The 21,680-nt window shown below is 26.8% G+C and overlaps 1 protein-coding gene across 1 annotated transcript in view; it reads left to right on the top strand.

Moving 5' to 3' along the window:
* The window catches only part of LOC119610402 (uncharacterized protein MAL13P1.304-like), a 70,184-nt gene extending 50,626 nt beyond the window's left edge, over positions 1 to 19,558 (top strand). Inside the window, exons 3-8 of the mRNA XM_037965577.1 lie at positions 9,955 to 10,166; positions 13,924 to 14,059; positions 14,171 to 14,304; positions 17,243 to 17,365; positions 17,430 to 17,598; positions 17,768 to 19,558. Of these exons, the coding sequence (XP_037821505.1) occupies positions 9,955 to 10,166; positions 13,924 to 14,059; positions 14,171 to 14,304; positions 17,243 to 17,365; positions 17,430 to 17,598; positions 17,768 to 18,351 (1,358 nt within the window). The 3' untranslated portion in view covers positions 18,352 to 19,558. The remainder of the gene's footprint in view (positions 1 to 9,954; positions 10,167 to 13,923; positions 14,060 to 14,170; positions 14,305 to 17,242; positions 17,366 to 17,429; positions 17,599 to 17,767) is intronic.
* The last annotated feature ends 2,122 nt before the right edge of the window (positions 19,559 to 21,680 follow it).

Raw genomic sequence — 21,680 nt, 5'->3', positions numbered from 1 at the left:
TCATATAGTAAATGTTCAATATATAATTAAAAAAATATTACTTTTATGAGTTTATTTCGTGAAATATTTAACAGGTAAAAAACCCGAATACCGGTTTTTGTGTTATACACGACACTACTATGCATATACAGTGTGTATACTCATATTAACATGCTGTATCAGTCAGTTTGTCAGTGACATTATCATAAAGTAACTCAATATGTACAAACATACATACATATGTATGTATACCTACAACGAGCGCGCTTCTTTCCCTTGAACACAAGTTGTTATTGTTGTTTTTTTAATAGCCCGCATAATTTAAAAACTCAACAATACGGTTGCCGAAAATTTTAAACAAAACACAAAACAAAACAAAATGTTAAAAAATTAAAATTCATTGACTCAAATTTTCTGTGAGCCTAGTAGAAATCAAAACGATCTTATTGATCATTTAAAAATGAAAGTGATCTACAGTTTAAATGCTTGTTGTATTAAATAAATAAATATTGTAGATGACGATGATCATCATTATGGCGGAAAAGAAACAAAACAAGTTGTTTGGAATGGAATAAATTTAATTTTGTTTTATTTTAAAATATAATTTCTACAAATATTCTCTTGTGAAATTTTATGTTTTCCTGTTAGAAAATCAAAGTCAACTATTGATTTTTTTAATGAAATCGAAAGTCTACAAAATTTGTGTTGTTTTTCATGGTGTTTTAATTTAAGCTAAAAAATAAAAAAATATATGTTTAGTGATCATGATACTATATTATAAAGTGTGTAATGAAAAAATCTTGAAATTTTCATTTTTTGAATGCGAGGTTATAGTCCTACTTATTTTGAGGTTTAATGTCATGATCAGGGCTATGTACTCATTTCATTTTTGATATCAAAGTCAAATGGGCAAAATGTTTCTATGTCAATGTTTTTACCCTGACATTATTATTTTTGGTTTCGTTTTATTTCACTCACTGCTGCTCTTCATTCAGTTCAATGCCCAGAAAAAAAGAAAATCATATGAGTAATGCTGCTATTAGGCTCTCAAAAAAATATGTAGGGTTTTTATCGCACATAAATAATTGAAATATTTTTAGTCTGTCTCTTTTGTTTGTTATCTGTTTGTTTACATTAGTTTATTGACCTGCCGAAAATAATACTCCGCATTAACAAACAAACAGAAGATATATGTACATACATTCATACATACTTTTGTGTTATAAAAAACCACCACCACTTGCTGCTGCACCTTATACGAACAGCGATCAGTTAAGAGTGTAATTGAGTAAAGAACTAAATGAAATGATATATAATACAAAGAGAACAGTAAAATATAATTTACATTTTTTTGTTTTTGTTATTAATTGTAATGATAAAAAAATACTTTTGTTTAATTAAAAAAAAAAAATAAATTTCCTTTTAATTTTTTTTTAAATATGTTTGCAACAGTATATTCATCATATGAATTGTTTAATAAATAAACTTTAATTATCGATAAATCCAGATGTCAGAGCAAAAACATCTGATGAAAAATACTTTAATATAAAATTTGAGTGAATATGTACATACATACGTACATATACATATGTACGTAACTTTGTGACTATAAATGTAGTGCTTTTATGAGATTATTTATTTATTAACTTTTAAAAAGTCTTCAAAATGTTTATAAACAAATGTTCTCATATTATATTTAAACAAATATGATCGTAAACTTTTTTGTAACAGAGGCACATAAATTTAAGTAATCATAAAAAAGATGAATCTACAATTTTGTAGAAATAGAAGAAAAGTTTAAAATTAAATAGAAATTGAAAAGGTCATTTAACTCTATGAAAAAAATTAATAAATTTTTATAACAAAAACGGTATATAGGAGTCACGATCTTGCTACGAATACATATTACTATCTCTTTCTGTAAATTAAAATTAAGACAACAACAAGTTGTGTGTATTATTACTCTACTTAGTAGAGTCTACTGTAAGCAGAAGTTCATTGAACTCATTTTTGGAGTAGTTTTTTTGAGGTGTTTGACTTCTAAGTAGGTCATGTTTTGTTTTTTGACTGTTCAATAATGTATTTGTACTCACTCGTTGTGTTTGTTGTTTATGCCCTAAAGTGAGTGTATCAGAAGACTTGGGACGATAAAAAATCACTTTCGATTTTTCACATTTTATAGGAAATCTCATGGTCTTTTGTATCCAATTTATTGGGAGAACATAAATAAAAAGAATGTGGTATTTTATCATAATATCGCAAGTTTGTGAGTTTTAACTTATAATTAAAAAAAATATTTACATTTTTAAAAAAGCTGTGTATATTAAGGTTTAAAAAAAATGCAAATGTGTATGTATGTATAATGAAATTGTGTAAAGAAGTATGAAAGAAAAGTTCTGTACAATATTTTTGATAAAAAAGTTTTGTCTACTGTGTTTGATAAAAAATATTATTTTTTGACTTTTAAAAATACGCTCAAATAGGGTTAGATTGTTTCCTAAAGAGCTATTGTTAGAGAATAGCTTTTGAGCAATATTGTTATTATTGTTGTGACGTTCAATTAAAAACTACCTTTAAAATTTAATAGTTCAGTAATTGTCTGAAATTTCTTCCCTATTTTAAATCATTCCCTACAGTAAATATTTTGATAACTGCGTCATAAATATTTCTTTAGCAATTGGACTTATATTAATTGGTATTTATATTAGCAGATACACACAATATTTTCATGACTATATATGCATTAGGGGAGTTCCTAAAATCAACATTTAAAATTTTCGGCACTTTTAAGGTTTAAAAGTCATAAAACCAATGGTTAAATGCATTTTAGCAATAACTTTTTTAGTATGTTTATATCTTGGGATATCTGTGGTAAAAAAGAAATACATTGTTAAAAAAAAACTTGATTTATCGAAAGTTTGCTTTAGTCTGGATTTTCAGTACTTTAGTAGTATTTTTATTTTCCAGTTTAATTTCAGAAGCACCCTAATACAGTAAATACACACTTACGTACATTTACCTCAAAAATGTTCTAAATGAAAATTTTATAACTTTGAAATAAATAGCGAGGAAAATTTCTAGTCTTCATATTTTTCATTAATCACTTATGTTAACAATATATTTTTTTTTTTTGATTTAAGATTTAAAAATAAAACTTGTTAGTAAAAATTAAATATTGACCATAAATATGTATTTATGTATGTCTTTCGATTTATAACTGAAATAATCTATTATTTTTACACATAATTTTTTAAATATTTCTAAATATTTGAATAAATTTAAATATTTTTTAAATAATTTTATTCGAAACAAAATTTGTTGAGTTAGTTCACTATTCAATTAAATAAGTGTTATATATATGTAATATAAACATCCAAAGTAAACAATTTCATTTACATATATAAATTACTTGTTGTTCAGATCTGAACTCTTTATACAAAAAGTTCAAAATTTCCGTAAATTTTTATAAAAGAAAAATTTAATTTACAAATTAAATTTAACAACACTGTTAAAATGAGGAAGTTGCATAAAATGTCTAAAAAGTATTTAAAAAATTTGTTTAAATAATAATGAAAAAATTTAAAAACTTTTAAACTTTTTATAAAATTTGCTAAAATGCCAGGCGCACAAAGAAAAATGTAGGCAATAAATACTTTTAAAAATTTAATAGAAGAGTCAAACAAAAATTGTTTATAACATATTTTTTTGGGTAAAAAGTCGAGTAAAGCGCGCGCAGCTTTTTTTTAAATCAATAAAAGACAACAACAAAAATATTGTCCGAAAATACATAATATAACAACAACTACATGATAATAACAATGTATATATACATATGTATGTAGTATGTATGTATATTTACTTATAAAAACAAACCAAGCAATAAGTAAACAAAATACAAAATGATTAAGCAGTCATTATTTATAATTTAATTCTACAAATGAGAAAGAGAGGAAGAAACAGAAAAAGTGAGGAATAGAAAGTATGACCCAATTTAATGAATGTTTTATAAACATTTTGTTTGTGTAACGATCGTCTCTGGAATGTGGGTCAACATTTTATATTTTGGTTATTGTTGCTATTGTAGTTACACTCGTGAGCTTTCTAGGGTTTATATAACTTTTCTTATGACACACAAAATTTACCCTGCAGTTTTAAAAGTCGTTCAATAATAAAACAAAGCTACAATGTTATTTTGAACATTCTTAATTGATTTGTTTACAAATACAAACTTTTCTAATCTAAAATTGTATAATCGGGTATGGCCGACCATATTATACCCTAGACCAGTGAGTATATTGAAAGTGTTGATTATTTTCAATAATAAAGCATTTAATTCCAAAATATTTTAATAATTTATTGACAAATAGATTGATTTTCTGAAAAAGGAGCTATATGTATTTGGGCAAAGGTAAATATGGGCCTATCCTTAAAAATTTTGGTACAGCGATTTATGTTTACATTAAAGTTATTCATACAAAGTTTCATCGTGATACTAGTGTTTATATATGAATTATTTACTATTAAGTTATTTTCTGAAGGAGACTTTGTAAATAAAACAATGTTATGCCGATTTTTATAGATATGCAATAACATTTAACGTTACTGGGGGGTATGTATGGGGGCTAGTTCAAATAATGAACCGATTTAAAATATTTTCAATAGCCAAACTAAATGGTCCTAAGATATAGGCAGTTAAAGTGCATGACGTGACACAAGAAGACTTTATGGTGAAAATACCCATATGTATATTGTTATTTGTGTATTCACCGATGTACATATGTATGTAAGATTGTACGCATAGTACATAGTGTTTGTTTGTTTTGTAAATTGTTTACATTTTATCATTGTTTCGAAATGCGTACATATTTACTTAATTGTGGTTCTGAAATTATTTTATTTATTATTTATTTTTACTTTTGTTTTTTCTTTGCATTCTGATGAGAGCCTGTTATTTAAACAAATAGAATTATAGTTAAATTATCCTGCTCAATTGTTTTATAAATAATATAAATTAAAATTATTTTATAAACAAATTTTTCAAACATAATGGTTCAATTCATAATTGACGTAGTAGCGAGCTAAGCGTTGTTAAAATTATGAGAATGCATGTTTTTTATAGTGTGTCTTATTTACTCATTTTTGCAATAATTTATATTTATTGGCATATTTAGAGTTTTTAAAGCATATTTTACTTTTTTAACGAATATTTTAATATTTTATGCTTTACTTTTTCATTATCATATATTTTATAAATATTTTGAATCTTATTTTATCTAAACAAAAAAGCTATTTGAACTCCTTTGGACAATTTTTGCTAGTACCAATAGGTGAAAAGTTACACTCATTTGTATAAAACCCTGTATGACCAAAATGTCCAACTTTGACCCCCTCTAAGTCCGGCAGTTCTAGACCGATAGTGCTTCAAATTTGTGTCTGGCTTACTATTCAATAGTATAGTAATTTCTTCCAAATGGGGCAGATTTCTTCCAAATCGGAAGACATCGATTTTAAATGTTTGGTCACTTGACACGAAATTGCCCATATACATGTTAGCATTTATAACTTGATTGTGCTTAAATTTAAAGTTTTATTAAATTTTAACATTTTGTGTTGTATTTTGAAAAATATTATATTTATTTGTGTATAAGTGTATTTGTAAATATGTCAGCTCATACATACTTATTCATATAAAAAAATAATATATTAAAATAAAATTCATTATTTTCACTCCCCTATTACATTTTGAAGTCTACACTCTACACTAATTTGAAGAGGTATCAAAGTATCCATTGTTGTTAGGTACACGTCAGAATTAGTAATAAAATTAAAATTTTCTAAAAGTAGTAAAATCATTTTATTATTCTCAGATATTTAATTTAACTAATGATATTTTCAATTTAACAATTGCTATTTATGTAAGTAAAAGAGTATTTAAAATTCGTTATATCTCAGTTTTTTGTATGCGAGAGTTTTGGTCTGTTTTTTATGTCTTGTTATTGTTTGCCTATAAACAATCGCGATAAAAAAAAAACTAACAACAATTTGCACTTTATCACAGATAATTTAAATACGCCAAATATTAAATAAAATTTTAAACTATAAAAATAAACTGAACATTAAATTAAACTAAAAACTTTTTGTCGAAAATAAGAAAAAACAAAAAAATGTCATAAAATAAATATAGAAAACAAAAACAAACAAATGTTGTTGTATGAAACAAACGAGCAGTAAATTTATTTTTCTATAATAAAACAAAAGAAACAAAAAAATTTAAGTGTTGAAATAAATGTGAATTGTAAAACAAATTTTATTTGTTTTTTGTCTGTTTTAGCTCTTTGGTAATATATATTAAATTTTTGTTTTGTCAACAAAAGCAAATATACTAAAATAAAAGCAACAGCAAACAGTGGGGCGAAAGTGTAATTTTTAGCTACAAAGTAATGAGAATATTAATTCTACTATACATTTTATTTTAAGTAACAGCTTCAAGAATTAAGTTTTAATAGTTATGTTATATAACACCAGTTGTTAGTTGGAGTTATTATTTTATTGTAGATATTTTTACGTAGCTGGTTGAAGTTTAGTGCGTATTGTTACTGTAAACTGTGAAATCATTGAGGCACATCGAACAGGAGACGTAACAGCGAGAGCAATAACTAAACTTTAAATTATGCAATATAAAATTGTTATTGTGTTGTCAACAGTGAATGTCATATGCCACCTACATCGCCTCTTTTGTATTAAATTCCGTATATAAATGTTCTACTTTTCCAGCCCTTACAATTATCATACGAAAGAAAAATAACAAAATAGCAACAAAAATGTAACCGAAAATTTTAGTAATAATAACAATGATAACAACAAAAAAAGCAACACCCAACTGAGGGCAATAAAAAGTCAACAGCAAAAATAATTTATGACAGTTGCATAAAAATTCTCACATAAATAAATATTATACAATGTATAAATGCATATTGTATGTACAAACATATATACATATATACATATATATATCTTACATGTATATATTAGGATAGTCCTAAATTGGTGACTCTGTAGTTTTCCCACCGGTTATTCTTCCCCATCTGGTATTTAAAAAGCTGTATAAAGTACAAACCAAATTGATTTTCGTAAAAATTAATAGAAAATTTATATTTTCCAAATTTTTGATTTTTCTAAGATTTTTCAAAGATATCAAATTTGTGTACTTAAAATGTATATTCTTATTTGATTAGTTATAGAGCAAAATTGTGTACTAATCGGATATTGAGAGTAATGAATCTTTATTTAAAGGACAGGTTTAATACGTACTAAAATAGTTAATTCAAAATACCGTTCACCGAAAATCAAAAACTGTTTTAATAGTTTACTTAAGATTACTAAAAAATATGAAATTGAATTAAAATTGGTTTAAAAATAACATAGATATGAGCAAAATTCCGAAATAAAAATATGATTTCTGAAAATATGTAAAAGAAAGATTTTAGAAAAAAATTAAATTATTAAAAAGTTATTAAAATATACTATGGTGAAAGGAAAATCTTTAATATTTTAAATAATCCTTAAAGTACATTTTATACTTATTTTTATTCTCAACAGGATGGTTGAACACACTTCAGGCCTCTTAAATTTGTAGTGAATCATTTTACTTTATTTATACACATATTTAAATACATGCATATATTCTTTTTTCCTCATTTTTATATGTAAATATGTAGTAGAGTATAACACAACAATAAAATTTTTTAATATATTTTTTTGTGGCATGCCTGAGGTTATGCAAATATATAAGTCAGACACTTGTGTCACAGGAAATCACACTTCAGTGTGAATAATTTCAATTTTTTGTTCATACTTTTCAAACATTCCTGTAGTACGCAGAGACAGACATTAAAAAACAACAAAAACTTGTCACTTTTGTTTGCGATCCTTTGGGTGAATGTTAAGTGTCAACAAAAAAGTTTGTATACAACTGAAAACAAAGTTTTTTTTGCCGAAATTATGAATTATTTTCGTTTTGTTTTAATAACGTCTAAGAAATGTCAAGATATTGAAATTATTTTGGTTATTATTTATTCTCTACATCTAAATCCTATTAAAGATAATTATTTTCCTAAAATAATAATTGATTTGTAGGATTCTTTTGTTTATGTTGACATATTTAGTATCCTTTGATATTATACATACATGTGTAATATTCCTTTGTGTGACAATATACATAAATACTTAACGAATTCACGGACATATGACAGAATACAATAACAAAGTATTATTAATAACGCAGGACATAACTCCTAAACAAACACATGTTTGTACAGTAAATATACACATTTACATGATCACATTAACTCTACACAAAATTGAAACACTGCACATTAGGGCAGATATACATATGCAACCGGTAAATTAGTTTTAGAAGTAATTCTTCGATTACCAACGAAATCCTGCTTTAATTATAAATATTATAGAATTATAACATTTAGGGTAATAAACTTGCATAAATTCAATACCATTTGTGTTTACATAAGGAAGCTATAAAAACTCTAAGTTAAAACTCTTAAAATCGATGTCTTACGACTTTGATGAAAATTGCACCAAGGTTAGTAGGCCAGACACAAATTTTCAGCTTTGTCGGTCAAGAACTGTCGGAGTCAGAGGGGGTCAAATTTGGACATTTTGGTCATACAGAGTTTTATTCAAATGAGTGTAACTTTTCACCTATTGGTCCTAGCAAAAATTGTCCAAAGGAGTTCAGATTAAAAAAAATTTAGAAACAATGAAGAAATAGCTATTTGACCGTAAGAGAAATTATCTTTTCATTGATACTAAACATATATCAAAAACTTGTGTTTTATTTATGGTCGGGATTTAAGAACTTTTGGCCCAATGTGCATAGTTAAAACAAATTCTAGTTACAAACCGGTTACAAATAATATACATAAATATATGAAGTTAATATTAAAACAAATCCAAACAAATGACCCATATAGACATAAGCTTATAAAGTAAAGTATACTTTCATGCGTTCCTAGAAGTTAGTTCGTCCTTTTACGTTCACTTTCAGTGTGTAAATGTCTTTATACGTATGTACATATATACATAAATTTGATTTAAAGGTGTTTAGTGTACAGGACAGTTTTAGAACGTAAGCACTAAAGTAGTAGTCATGATGATAATGGAGAAAGTAAACATAAATCTAATTAATTATGGTTGTGGTTGTATACAAATTGTGCATAAAGTTTCACTACCTTTGTTTCATTCTTGTTGGTATGAACATTAATTGGCCAATAATATTAATAAAGACATTCATTTATGCATTAATTCATTTCCTGCCTTTCTTTGTGAACAGTTTAAGGAATTTCCCCAGACACATTTCGTATTTCTAATTGGATTTGTCGTAGGACAATATTTACGTTTAATTGATGTTTAGCCAGGTATGTTGGAAAATATAGTCGTATCTACTATTTAGGGTGTTATGATAATTAACATGACACCCAAAGTATTTATAATACATAATAAGGAATATTTTAATATGTCTGTGTGTTGCAAACAAAATATTGGCTATAAATACGTTTCTATATAAGGGTACTGTTTCCTGAAGTATAAATTTGAAAAATTATAAAGTTAGAGAAATATTTTTCAGGCAATATTTATAGATTTAGAATTTCAGAAAATCTCACTATAAATATGCAAATAAAATGTCACTTTTATGCTAAACTAAAATACATAAAAAATCAATGATTTATTCAAATTCTTGTTGCTCTTCATTCACTCGCAATTTAACATCAACAACGAAGTCGATGACCAGAGACAATTTTAATATCGGCTGATGCTTTCAGTAATATTTATATAATAAGTTATCATTAAAACTGAAAAGTTAAAAGGTGAAAAATAATAAAAGTTTCTTAATATTTTTTGTTACTCAAGCTCCATTAACTTACATTATTTCTGTGTTTGGTTTTTTTCTCTTTGCAGATTTCATATTGGCCTTACGTAATGTCAGTGTGACCATACCGTTGGCTGTTAAACGTGGTGATAATGCGATTTTAATCTGTAATTACGACATTGAAAATGACACACTGTATACGGTTAAATGGTATCGAGGACGTCGTGAATTTTATCGTTACACGCCAAAAGAGAATCCAGCATGGAAAATATTTCCATCAACAAATGGTTTAAACGTGGATGTAAGTATAAAGAATTTAAACAGCAAAAAACAAATACAACAACAACAAAATATAATAACAACAGGCAAGATAACAACACACCATTAAAATAAACAAGAGGGCTTCCAAAATAATGTTTATACAATTTTAAAAATGACCAGGATGTTTGTTGTTGTTGCTTTTTATCCTGCTTTTAGTTGACTTTAAATCTATAGCAGTAAGAAACAAATGACCGGTCATCAGGCAAAAAAAAGTGCGAATTGATTTTTTATGGTTAAAGTGGGTATTAAGTCTAGAGCAGAGAGAGAATATAGCAACAAAAACTGATACCAATGGATAAACATTGACTTAATGTGATAACAATGGTTAATAAAACGAGTAAAGTGAAAATGACAATAACTTATAAAAGGATTTCCTTGAGCAGCATACAATTTGCGTCATATTTAGCATTTTATTTAAAGACTTAAACATTTTCCCTTGTTTAATGTAGGCATTTTAAACAGAAATCAGAAATCCATGCTTCACATTGTGTATATGTATACATAGTGTACTTGAAAAAAGATTCAGGGTAACTACGTTATATACTATACATTTTACTTATTTACTAAAAGACTAAAATAACTCAAATTCGAACGGAATACTGTTCTTAAAATGTTGTATCCATTTTTAAAAACGTGTATTATTTTAGGTATGAACATTTTTTTTGTTGTAAATGTCAAAACTAAAAGGGTTTGAATTAATTATAACTTTTATATGAACAGAAATCACACCATCAAATTATATTAGGATCAGTGCTTATTTGACCCATACTTCACTATATATCCATTTTCAGAAAACCAGGTTTTAATCAATAGATTCCTTAAATATATACAAATATTCGATCAAATGGTCGATCGTGCCCGATTATACTTTCTTACATGCTTTAACTTGCGAGACAAAGATAAACTACTCAAATTATAAATTCGCAAACATTACATTAACAAATTGTTTTCAAAATAAATTTGAAATATTTCAGTCAGGAGGAAAAAATATAAATTTTACTGGCTTTAAAAAATATTCCTTTTAATATACGATTCATTCTATATACATACATTCCTATCTTTGTTAGTTGAACAAAAATAAATATATATGTATGTAACAAGTGAGAGTGTTATATTCGGCTGTGCCGAATCTCATATACATAGATCTCATATTCCCACCATCAAACCGTATACCATAAAAGGATCACTCATCAAATTAAATGAGAGTTTTTCATAAAATTTGTTAGACTGATTTTGGTTCATATAATCATCTTTACATCGAATATCATCTGAAGGGGACCTTGTAGAGGGTAGGGTCAATTATGGACCGATCCACATCAAATTTGGTAGAGAGGTTTTGGCTTGAAAGTGACTTGCTTATGTCAAATTCCATCGATGTACTCATATTTTAAGGCAAGTAATGAGCGTTAAAGTAATTTTCTGAAGTAGACCTTATATGGAAGGTAGAGTCAATTATGGACCGATCCACATAAAATTTCGTAGTTGAATTTCATCATTATACTAACGTTTTTAAAACATAAATGCCTGTTAAGGCTGTTTTTCGGTGGTCCACTTGTATACGCGGATCGATATTGCCCATTTTCAATACCAAACAACCGATCCATATAAAATTTCCATCTATGTACTCGTATTTTTAAGCCAGTAATGAGCGTTAAAGTAATTTTTTGAAGGGGACCTTATATGGTGTAGGGTCAATTATGGACCGATACACATAAAATTTGGTAGAGAGGTTTTGGCTTGAAAGTGACTTGCTTATGTCAAATTCCATCGATGTACTCATATTTTAAGGCAAGTAATGAGCGTTAAAGTAATTTTCTGAAGTAGACCTTATATGGAAGGTAGAGTCAATTATGGACCGATCCACATAAAATATCGTAGAAATGTTTGGTAGGGAGATTTTGTCTCATAAGAAACTTATTTATGTTGAATTTCATCACTATACTAACACTTTTAAAACTAAATGCCTGTTCAGGCTGTTTTTTCGGTGGTGCACTTGTAATGTGGATCGATATTGCCCATTTTCAATACCAAACCTTATTTATGGGAATATTTGTGGAAAATTTCAACCCTCTAGCGCATTCCGTTCGCACTCTATCGTGTCAACAGACAGATAGACGGACATGGCTAGATCGTCTTAGAATTTAATAAGAACCCAGAATATTTATACTTTTGTGGGTCTATGGTCAATATTTCGATGTGTTACAAACGGAATGACAAAATCAATATATTTTTTTGATGGTGGGTATAAAAATAATGTAAAGCCAAATCTTATAGTTCAAGTAGAGAGTAAAAATTTTCCGAAACAGATATTGAGATTTCATTGAAAACTATACTATTTACCTAATTAAAAGCATACAGTAAATATTCTTTAGATATTTTTATACCCTTCACCTTCGTGAGAAGGGTATATATAAATTTGTCATTCCGTTTGTAATTTCTATAATATAATTTTCCGACCCTATAAAGTATATATATTCTGGATCCTTATAGATAGCGGAGTCGATTAAGCCATGTCCGTCTGTCTGTCTGTTGAAATCAGTTTTTAGAGGACGCCAGATATCGGCGAGATCCGAATCTTCAATAATTTTGTTAGACATGCTTTCGAGAAGATCGCTATTTAAAATCAGCAAAATCGGTCCATAAATGACGGAGATATAAGCAAAAATCCGAGACAACCTCTGAAAATTTCATTAAAAAAGACAATTTTTTCATGCTTTGATTAATAAGCAACAACAACAACACTGCTTATTCATTGAGTATTTCGTTTCACATGTTTGGATGGCTGTGTGTTTCATTGCCTTGTGTATATTGTTTTTGTTTGTTGGTGTACAGTTTCGTATGTTTGATGTCTGTTGGTTTTACTGCCTTGTGTATTTTGTTTTTTGAGTGTTTGTTTCGTTTAGCGTTGTTGTTGTTCATTTTGTTTTGCTATTGCCATAATAATGATATATTCGGGAAAATTAAATAGGTACATATGAAGGGTATATAAGATTCGGCACAGCCGAATATAGCACTCTTGTTTAATTTATAGTAGGATTTATAATAATTCTGTGAAATATACAGAAATGCATACATATGTACATATATTCAAATTAATTTCATATAAAATAACTGAATTTAATAAACATTCGCACAACACTGTAAAACTGAAATAAAATACAAGTGATAAACCAACAACACGTGCAAAAATAACATGCATTCAGAAAGTATTTTACATAAATACTTAAAATTGTTATATGGTTGGTAAAATGAATAAAGTTAAAAAACAAACATAAATACATACATACATAAAAACCTATATGTTTATATGCAATATGATGGTATTCAAACATTGTTAAAAAAAACTTCATACATAAATATGTGTTTGTAGAAAGAGAAAAAATTGTAAGCCAGTAATTATGTGTAAGTTAATATGTATGCAACAATGACCATAAAGAGGAAGTTCTGAAAAAAAAACAACAAAATAAATGATATTATTTTAAATACATATTGCTGTTCTTTCAACGCAATTTAAAGAGAAATTTATATTTTTGTGTTTCAACACAATACGAATACATAGCATAAAACTTAATAAATAGTAAATGTTATTTTTTCAATGCCTGAATATATGCAATACATATTAAAATTAGTTTTATGAGAATTCGTTAGTTTTGTAATACATATTAAAGTAAAAATGTTCTTGTTAAATAAATATTTTTTTTGCATTACAATTAATCATTTATTTTTCTCGTTTATAGACCACTCAATCAAATGCTAGTCATGTTTTTTTACGCAACGTTTCCACAGCGATAACAGGCCGTTTTGCCTGTGAGGTATCGGCAGATGCTCCGTCATTCCATACGTCTGTTATGTCGGGAGAAATGGATGTAATTGGTAAGTATTACTTTCACTAGTATTATTTTTAGAACAAAATTTAAACAATAATTTATTTAAGATATTTTTGATGATAATTTTTCTTTACTTTTTTTCTTGTATTATTATTAGAACTTCCTACTCAACGACCAATAATAACTGGAATTCATTCACGCTATCGTTTGGGTGATGTTATAAATGGTAATTGCTCATCCGATTATTCAAAACCAGCAGCAAATTTAACATGGTGGATTAATGACATACAGGTAAAATAGTGTGTAAAGAATTTGTGTTGAAATGTTCTTTATTTGAATACATTTACTATTAGATAGAAAGTGTTATTTATTGAAATACCCAGTTGGAAATTGTGTCTTAACGACAATGTCACTACAGATTCATTATCTACAAGTCGTTAGTATTGTATGTGTACTCTTTTTGTAATAGCATCATCTTGGCAGCTAGTTGGTATGCCACTTTATAGACTTCATTAATGACTGATTGCTGAAACAACAGCTGACATTTGTATGATATTTGGTACATTTGTCATTACTGCGGACATACGTCGACTTTATTTTTTTGAAAATTTGTATATATATGAAAGTGTCAGGGGGTGCCAAAAAGTTTTTTGTATGGGAACACATGACGAATTCAGCACCGACTCTGACAAGTCATGAGGTATTTCCATAAAACGTCTTAATGAAATTTCCAACTGGGTAAGATAAAAAACTAATAAATAAATAAATTAGTTTCATATACCAATTTATTAGAAAAAAATAAGTTTTCATTTGAGAGCATCCACGAGTTTTAACTACTGAAAGTCGTACAATTTTGTTTTAAATCTTCACGATTAGATTTTGCTAAATCTTTACTGAATTTATGGTTTTTTCTTATAACCCCATATACCATGTTATGGGATTCCATAATTAGAATTCCATAGAAACTGATTTCAAATAAAGATTTAACAGACACATTGACATTAAAATTGAATTTTCAATCATTTATATGAGAAGCCATCGAACTACTCAGACTCACTTGTACTCACTTATATACATATACGTTGCAATACAAACAATGGAAAAAAATAATGGAGAAAAAATTGGTATTCATAAAAACGTTTACATAAAAGTTGCCACAAAAAAAACTTATGTGGAATAGCATTCATTAGCAATATTTTTTTTATTCAATTTCTTTAGTTGGCCAACATTTAATGTATCCATTCACATACATATTTAACTACACACACATATACACTTATTTAATATTTATGTATGGGTATAAGTATATTGCGTGTGATTGTAATTCTCTTACTTTTTTTTAAAAACATTCAATACTACGGACCTTAGAATATGTAATATTTTGAGTTGTATTCTTGGTCCATACTATTTTTTCTGTTACTTTTTTATTATTGAATAGTTCGGTTTATGCATTTGACAGTTGCTTGGTATGCCAATGTAACAAAAACAACAGCAACAATATAACCAAATATATGTGTATGTATGTGTGTACTTACGTACCACTTTAAGCCAATGCTCCCTCAGTCCGATTTGGATACATCTGTGTAAATGGCATCTCACAGCATAACACAGTATGTAAAAAATTTAAAGGAAATAACAAAAAGAGAAGAGAGAGAAAATAACATTGAAAAGAAATTCATTAGTTTGGTTTATATTTGATTTATGCTGCACTTAAAATGGAAATTGTGCAAAATATTGAAATGCATAATAGATGGTTATTGATATTTTTACCAGTTTTTTTTTATTTTTTGGTTGGCCATTACAAAATATAAGACATAAAAAGTTCTAAGGTTTCACTGCATGTATTACTCTCCCTTCTATAGTGTTTGGTTTGTATTTTTTTCGTTCTTTTTAACGAAAAAGTCATTTTAAATGATAGACGTTATGGCTACCAATTGAATATTATTGTATTTTTTTCCAACTATAAATACTCGTTCTCTTCAATGATATTTTGTATAGTTTAATACATATGCTTATTTTAGCAGAACACATTAGGAATGTTTTCGTCTTAATTGAATATATTTTTTTTATCAATAAAATTCAAATATACTTATAACTTATGTAGGGTGTCTTATATTCGGGCTTGACTGAAAAACAAACGGGTGGAGCAAATATCCTTAAAGTATTGTTATTATTATTGTTGTATGAAACATATTTTGTTTTGTTTTAAGTTGTTTCCCAAAATTGCTGATATTCAGTTACAAAATGTTCAATTTTTTAATAATCAACCTTGAAATTAAAATTCAATAGTTTAAATGTCTGTGTTTAATACAATACAACTGAAGAAAACGAAGAAAAAGTATCAAAAAGGAATTATTGTTGTAATAAATACACACACACAAACATACTTACTAGTCGAAGATTGTGAAAGTCATATAATTGAAAAAATTCGAATTTCCCGGACATTATGTATGCTGTTTGCTAAATGATATTTTATGACCTCAATATTTGCAAATATAATACGTTAATAAAATAAAAAACTAAAATCTATAAACGAACAATTTGAGCAAGAATGGAATGGAACTATGACAAGAAATAATATAATATGGTTATATGTCTGTATATTGCTTAATAAAAAGTGAACCAATTATTTGAAGTAGTATAAATATTGAATAATTTATTCTCAATTGTAATTCAAATAAATGATTTCAAGCATAATTTTCTCCTATTGTGTTCAAATTTCTTTGCTGGTTATAATTCTGAAATTAATAATGAATTATTGGATACAAAATCGCTTAATTATAACAAGAGTAACAGAGAAAGGTATAAATAATTTGCGATTAGGAAAATGTATGTAGATTAGGGTGATTCCGTTTGCAGAAAAAGATGTTAAAAAGGTGTTAAAGTTTCCAAGATAATTGTAAACTTGATTTGAAATTATATTTCATCACATTTTATTTTTCATCAAAGAATATTTATCACCAAAAAATTTAAATTTCGTCGGAAAATTTATTAAAAAAAGCTTTTTAATGAAAAAAAAATTTTTTTGGCAAAATTCTGATTTTTCACGAAAAATTTTAACTTAGAGCCTGTTCTTTTAATGGAAATGATTTTTTCTTTCTGTTTTGAAAACAACAAATAAAGTCAGTTATTTTTATTATTTTCTATATAAATAAGAATAAGAAAGAAAACTTTCTTATTTAGAGGAACAGACAGTAAATTATATTTTTAATATTTTTTTTCATTTCAGGTTCCTCCAAATTATTTGCGTACGTATGAAATACAAAAACATGTCGAAGAACAGTTAGAAACTTCAGTATTAGAAATTAATTTTATAGTAACACTACAACATTTTATAAAAGGTAGATTAAAGGTAAGATGTGAGAAAAGAAGCTTCATAAAAAAAAAAACATTTAATAAATATATGTTTATTTCAGCTCAAATGTTCTGCACGAATACATCGAATTTATCATGCTGAAACTGAAAAATACATAGAAGAGGACAGACCACGAATTTTGGCTTCCGGCCGATCTCCAGAAACATTTCCTTACGATCACAATGATGAGTTTGACGATGAAAATGGATTATACTTGACGCATTATAAAAGTAAGTAAAAAGTTTTTCAAATAGCTTAAAATTACTAAAATATTTGTATTGAAAATTTAATTTCCTAATACATACTAAATTTTTTTTATATATTGCACGTTAATAATTACATTGTTAAAATTAAAATACGTAATTCTATTACTGTTATCATTATTTTAAATTATTTCAGATTATCAATCTTCTGCCCAATCGACTTTAATAAATCTTAATAGTATTACAAGATTTATGTATATGATACTACCAATGATAAGTAGCTTATTTTTTATAATATTTAACAAAAATATATTGAATCCTTTGAGACTTGTACTACGACAACAACAACAAAGAGAACATCAGCCACAGCAACAATATACAACGAGTATTTTACAAAACCATAAAACAAAACCTCGACAACAGAGACAAAATCAGAATCCGATTCAAAATGAGAATAAGAAACATAAGCAGCAGCAACAACAGAAAGAACAAAAGCACCGGTATTGCCACATCAATTGCCTCAACCATAATAATTACAAAAAGGATGATGATGACGATAAGAACAATGATAATGATTACAATAATAATAATAATGATGATGGTGGTGGTAAAATAAAAACAAAAACATTAAGAAAATTACCGTGTAGAAGGAATAAAAAAGAAATCCAAAATTCACACTCCTATAAATGCCAAAGACATGTTTTAATTGCTGCGAACACAAATACGGATTCGGCTACAAATGGAATTAATACCAACGATATGAGGCACGTATTACGGTGATAAGTTAATTTACACAATTATTACAAATAATATTATTAAATAAATGTGTAATAAGTAAATAAAATAAAACGAGCGACAACGACAGCTACAGCGACAGCAAGTGCTATTCTCAGAGAAATCTAGATGAAGTGACACAACCAACATATACACACAAAGTATAATGAACAAAAATCATTAAACATCCAAATACTGTTTGTGATTGCAATTTGTATATGTGTGTATAGTATAAGAAGGACGAAAGTAAAACTATTTAATACACCAACATACACATACTCCTACTCTGGAGTTAAGTAAATAAGCTGAGCTACAATTTGAATAAGTCGTTTTTTTCCAAATGTATGTATATGAATGTATGTATGTGTTTTTTATATTGTTTTTATTGTAACTGTACGTATATTTAATATTCGTAAATACTTCTACATAAAGCCAAAATAAAACAAAAAAGTAATAAACAAAAACTACAAGCATTTAATAAATTATAATAAATTAACGAATTAATTAATTAACTACGAGTAAGAAGAGATGAATATGAAAATAAGAGAGAAAAGAAAATAAAATGGAATTAATTATTAATAATACATATTTGTGCAATATGAGTATTTATTTAATTACAAAAGATTAAGAAATAAATAACAGAAGGAATTTCAATTGAAATATATAAAAGACTATTTACAGTATATAGTTGTACTTGTAAATCTATGGAGGTAAATGGTATGATGTGTAATTTGAAACATACTTTAAGGCAATTCACTGGAATAACCGCTAAAACTTTTTAATTAATTTGTATAGTAAAAATATTATTAAAAATGTATGTACATATGTGCGTGCTGCAGGGTACAATTAAGAAAAGAGTGAGTACGTATTGTAATCAATCAATTCGATTTGCAATATTATTTTAAATTGTAATTGCAATTTAAGTATGAAATTGTTGAACTCGTTTTGATGTTATACACAGCCATTTATAAATAACTCCATTATCACTTTGTGTTGTGTTTTTGTAAATATCTATAAAATTTAAGTTAATAATATGTTTAAGTATTAATAAGCTACAAGCTGTTTGAATAATTTAAAAAATCCCTCCCTCCCATTCTACAGTTAGGGATGGAAAAATTGCTCATTAAAATGCATTTAACATATTTTTTACAATTAAGTTACAATTTGTGAAAACATTGTAAATCATATACAAAAGTCATTAAATTATAATAAATATTATGATTGATAGTCAAAAGAAGAGAAAGTTTTTCATTTACTGTTAAAAAATATATATATTTAAAGGTAAGAATAAGTACACTTGTATGAAGTTACAGTAAATATGCTGTTAAAACAAAATAGATTTTAAATTTTACTTATTTATTACATAAATCTTATTAGACTAGATAGCGCTTTGCTTTTATAAGATTTTTCACAGTTCAGCCATTGATAGCACTGTATGGCAATATTATAAAAAGTTAATATACTCTCCACTTAAAGCAGTTCATAATTTTTAATATACCTCGAAAATCAAGAGTTATACCAGAAAAAGGGGTTAATTTTACAAAAATTTGTTGTTTACAAAAAATGTTGACTTCTAACTAGGTTGAATTTTACCAAATCTTATCACTTTAGTAATATAAGTGCTGTCCTATTCAAAAGTGTGTGCATGCCAAATGAATTAAACCCTTAAACGCATTGTATGCTAAGGGTTCTACACATTTTATAGAAATAACAAACTTAAATCAGATTATCATACATAAACTACTTAAACTTTTGCAATCAAAATACACCCATAAAGTACATCCAAACACTCCCACAAATTCATGAATTCACGAAAATCGGTCAACCAGTCAACTTAAAATACATAAAACTTTACTAATACAAATAAAACAAATTAGTTTTATACAAAGAATAGAAAAATATATTTAAGGATTAGTGTAAATGAAAACATTGACTACTGATGTTGTTGAGCTAAAACCACTAGACAGTCTTTTCATTGTGGCTAAAGAAAAAAAAAAAACTACTGAAAACTAACAAAACACCTATAAAAACAAAGAGGAAATTTTCGTCGGGGATGGTCGACCATATGATACCCTACACCAGCTATGTGCATTTTTTTTTATAAAAAAAATATGTTGAATTTTACATTAATTTTGATGTAGGTATTGAAACAATTTATTGATGTGGAAGTCAGGGTCAAATATGAGCCGCTCCTCATAAAGTTTGCAGGAGGGACTGTTTACATAAAAGTTAATTATGCTGAATTTCGGGTAGGGTATAATAAAGGAAATAACATTGAAATAGAAAACTGTAACGACTTAAAGTTAACTGGAAGGGCAAAATAATTTATAGTTGAGAAATTATGTCTTATATATATAGTAACGTTGTTTATAGTCTGTTAGTTATAACAGCATTCTAAAACCAAAAACTTTTCTACTTATTGGCGTTCTTTTCATTTAAGAAGATAAAACTTGAAAATTCAAAATTTGATTAAAATGTATGCAATTATAAATTCTTGTTTTAAAATTATTGAATTTGAAGCTGATTTCTATCAAAATATCCTATTTTTGAAAATGGAAAGTTATCAAAGTATCGAATTTTTAAATATATGTATGTAGATTTTTTCTTGTCGAAAATGCTTAAATACAGTTTTAAATTAAGCACTTATGTTTTTATTTTTATCTATTACTAAGTATGTATTTCTTGTACAGACTGTCTTTCTTTTTCGGTATAATAAAACTGATTCTCACCAACTTTTCATTCAGTTGAAATGTTATGTCCAAACAACTTGGTCGTGGCAAAAGCAGACACACATCACAACTAAATGTTTTAGCAAACTGAAAATGCCAAAAAAGGAAAAACATGAATGGAACTGAAAGTTAAATTTTTAAATTGCACAAACAAACTTAGTACTAATTTACACTCGAAACTTTTATTGAAACAAATTTTCAGTGGTTTGTTTCATGTTTCATGTTTTCTGTTTTATTTATTTGGGAACATGCATGCAAAGTTTTTTCTATATAACAGTTGATTTGTTGGTAATAAACCCATACGAATGGATGGATGAATAGATGATTGCGGTGCCAGATGGTAGAACGAATATGTGGACTATTGATTGTTCATAAAGTTTTTACAATCTGGTTTTTAACAATATTTTAAAGGACTTGAATGTCATTAATTTAGTACATTTGTTAAATTCTTCTTCTGCATCTTTATGAAATAAAATTGATTTGATTGGTAGTAATATATTGTTGTATGATTAGAGTTTGAAGAATTTTAAAAATAAAGTTTTTATGCCAGTATTTAGCACTGAGCCCTTAAATTGAATTTAGTGAAAAACAATATTTTTTAAATTT

This window comes from Lucilia sericata, unplaced genomic scaffold, assembly GCF_015586225.1.
Source record: "Lucilia sericata isolate MDLA Ls3-8-SP2 unplaced genomic scaffold, ASM1558622v1 Contig001178F_arrow, whole genome shotgun sequence".
Lineage (NCBI taxonomy): Eukaryota > Metazoa > Arthropoda > Insecta > Diptera > Calliphoridae > Lucilia > Lucilia sericata.
Note: the sequence above shows the minus strand (reverse complement) of the source record. Positions and strands in the feature narration are given on the sequence as shown.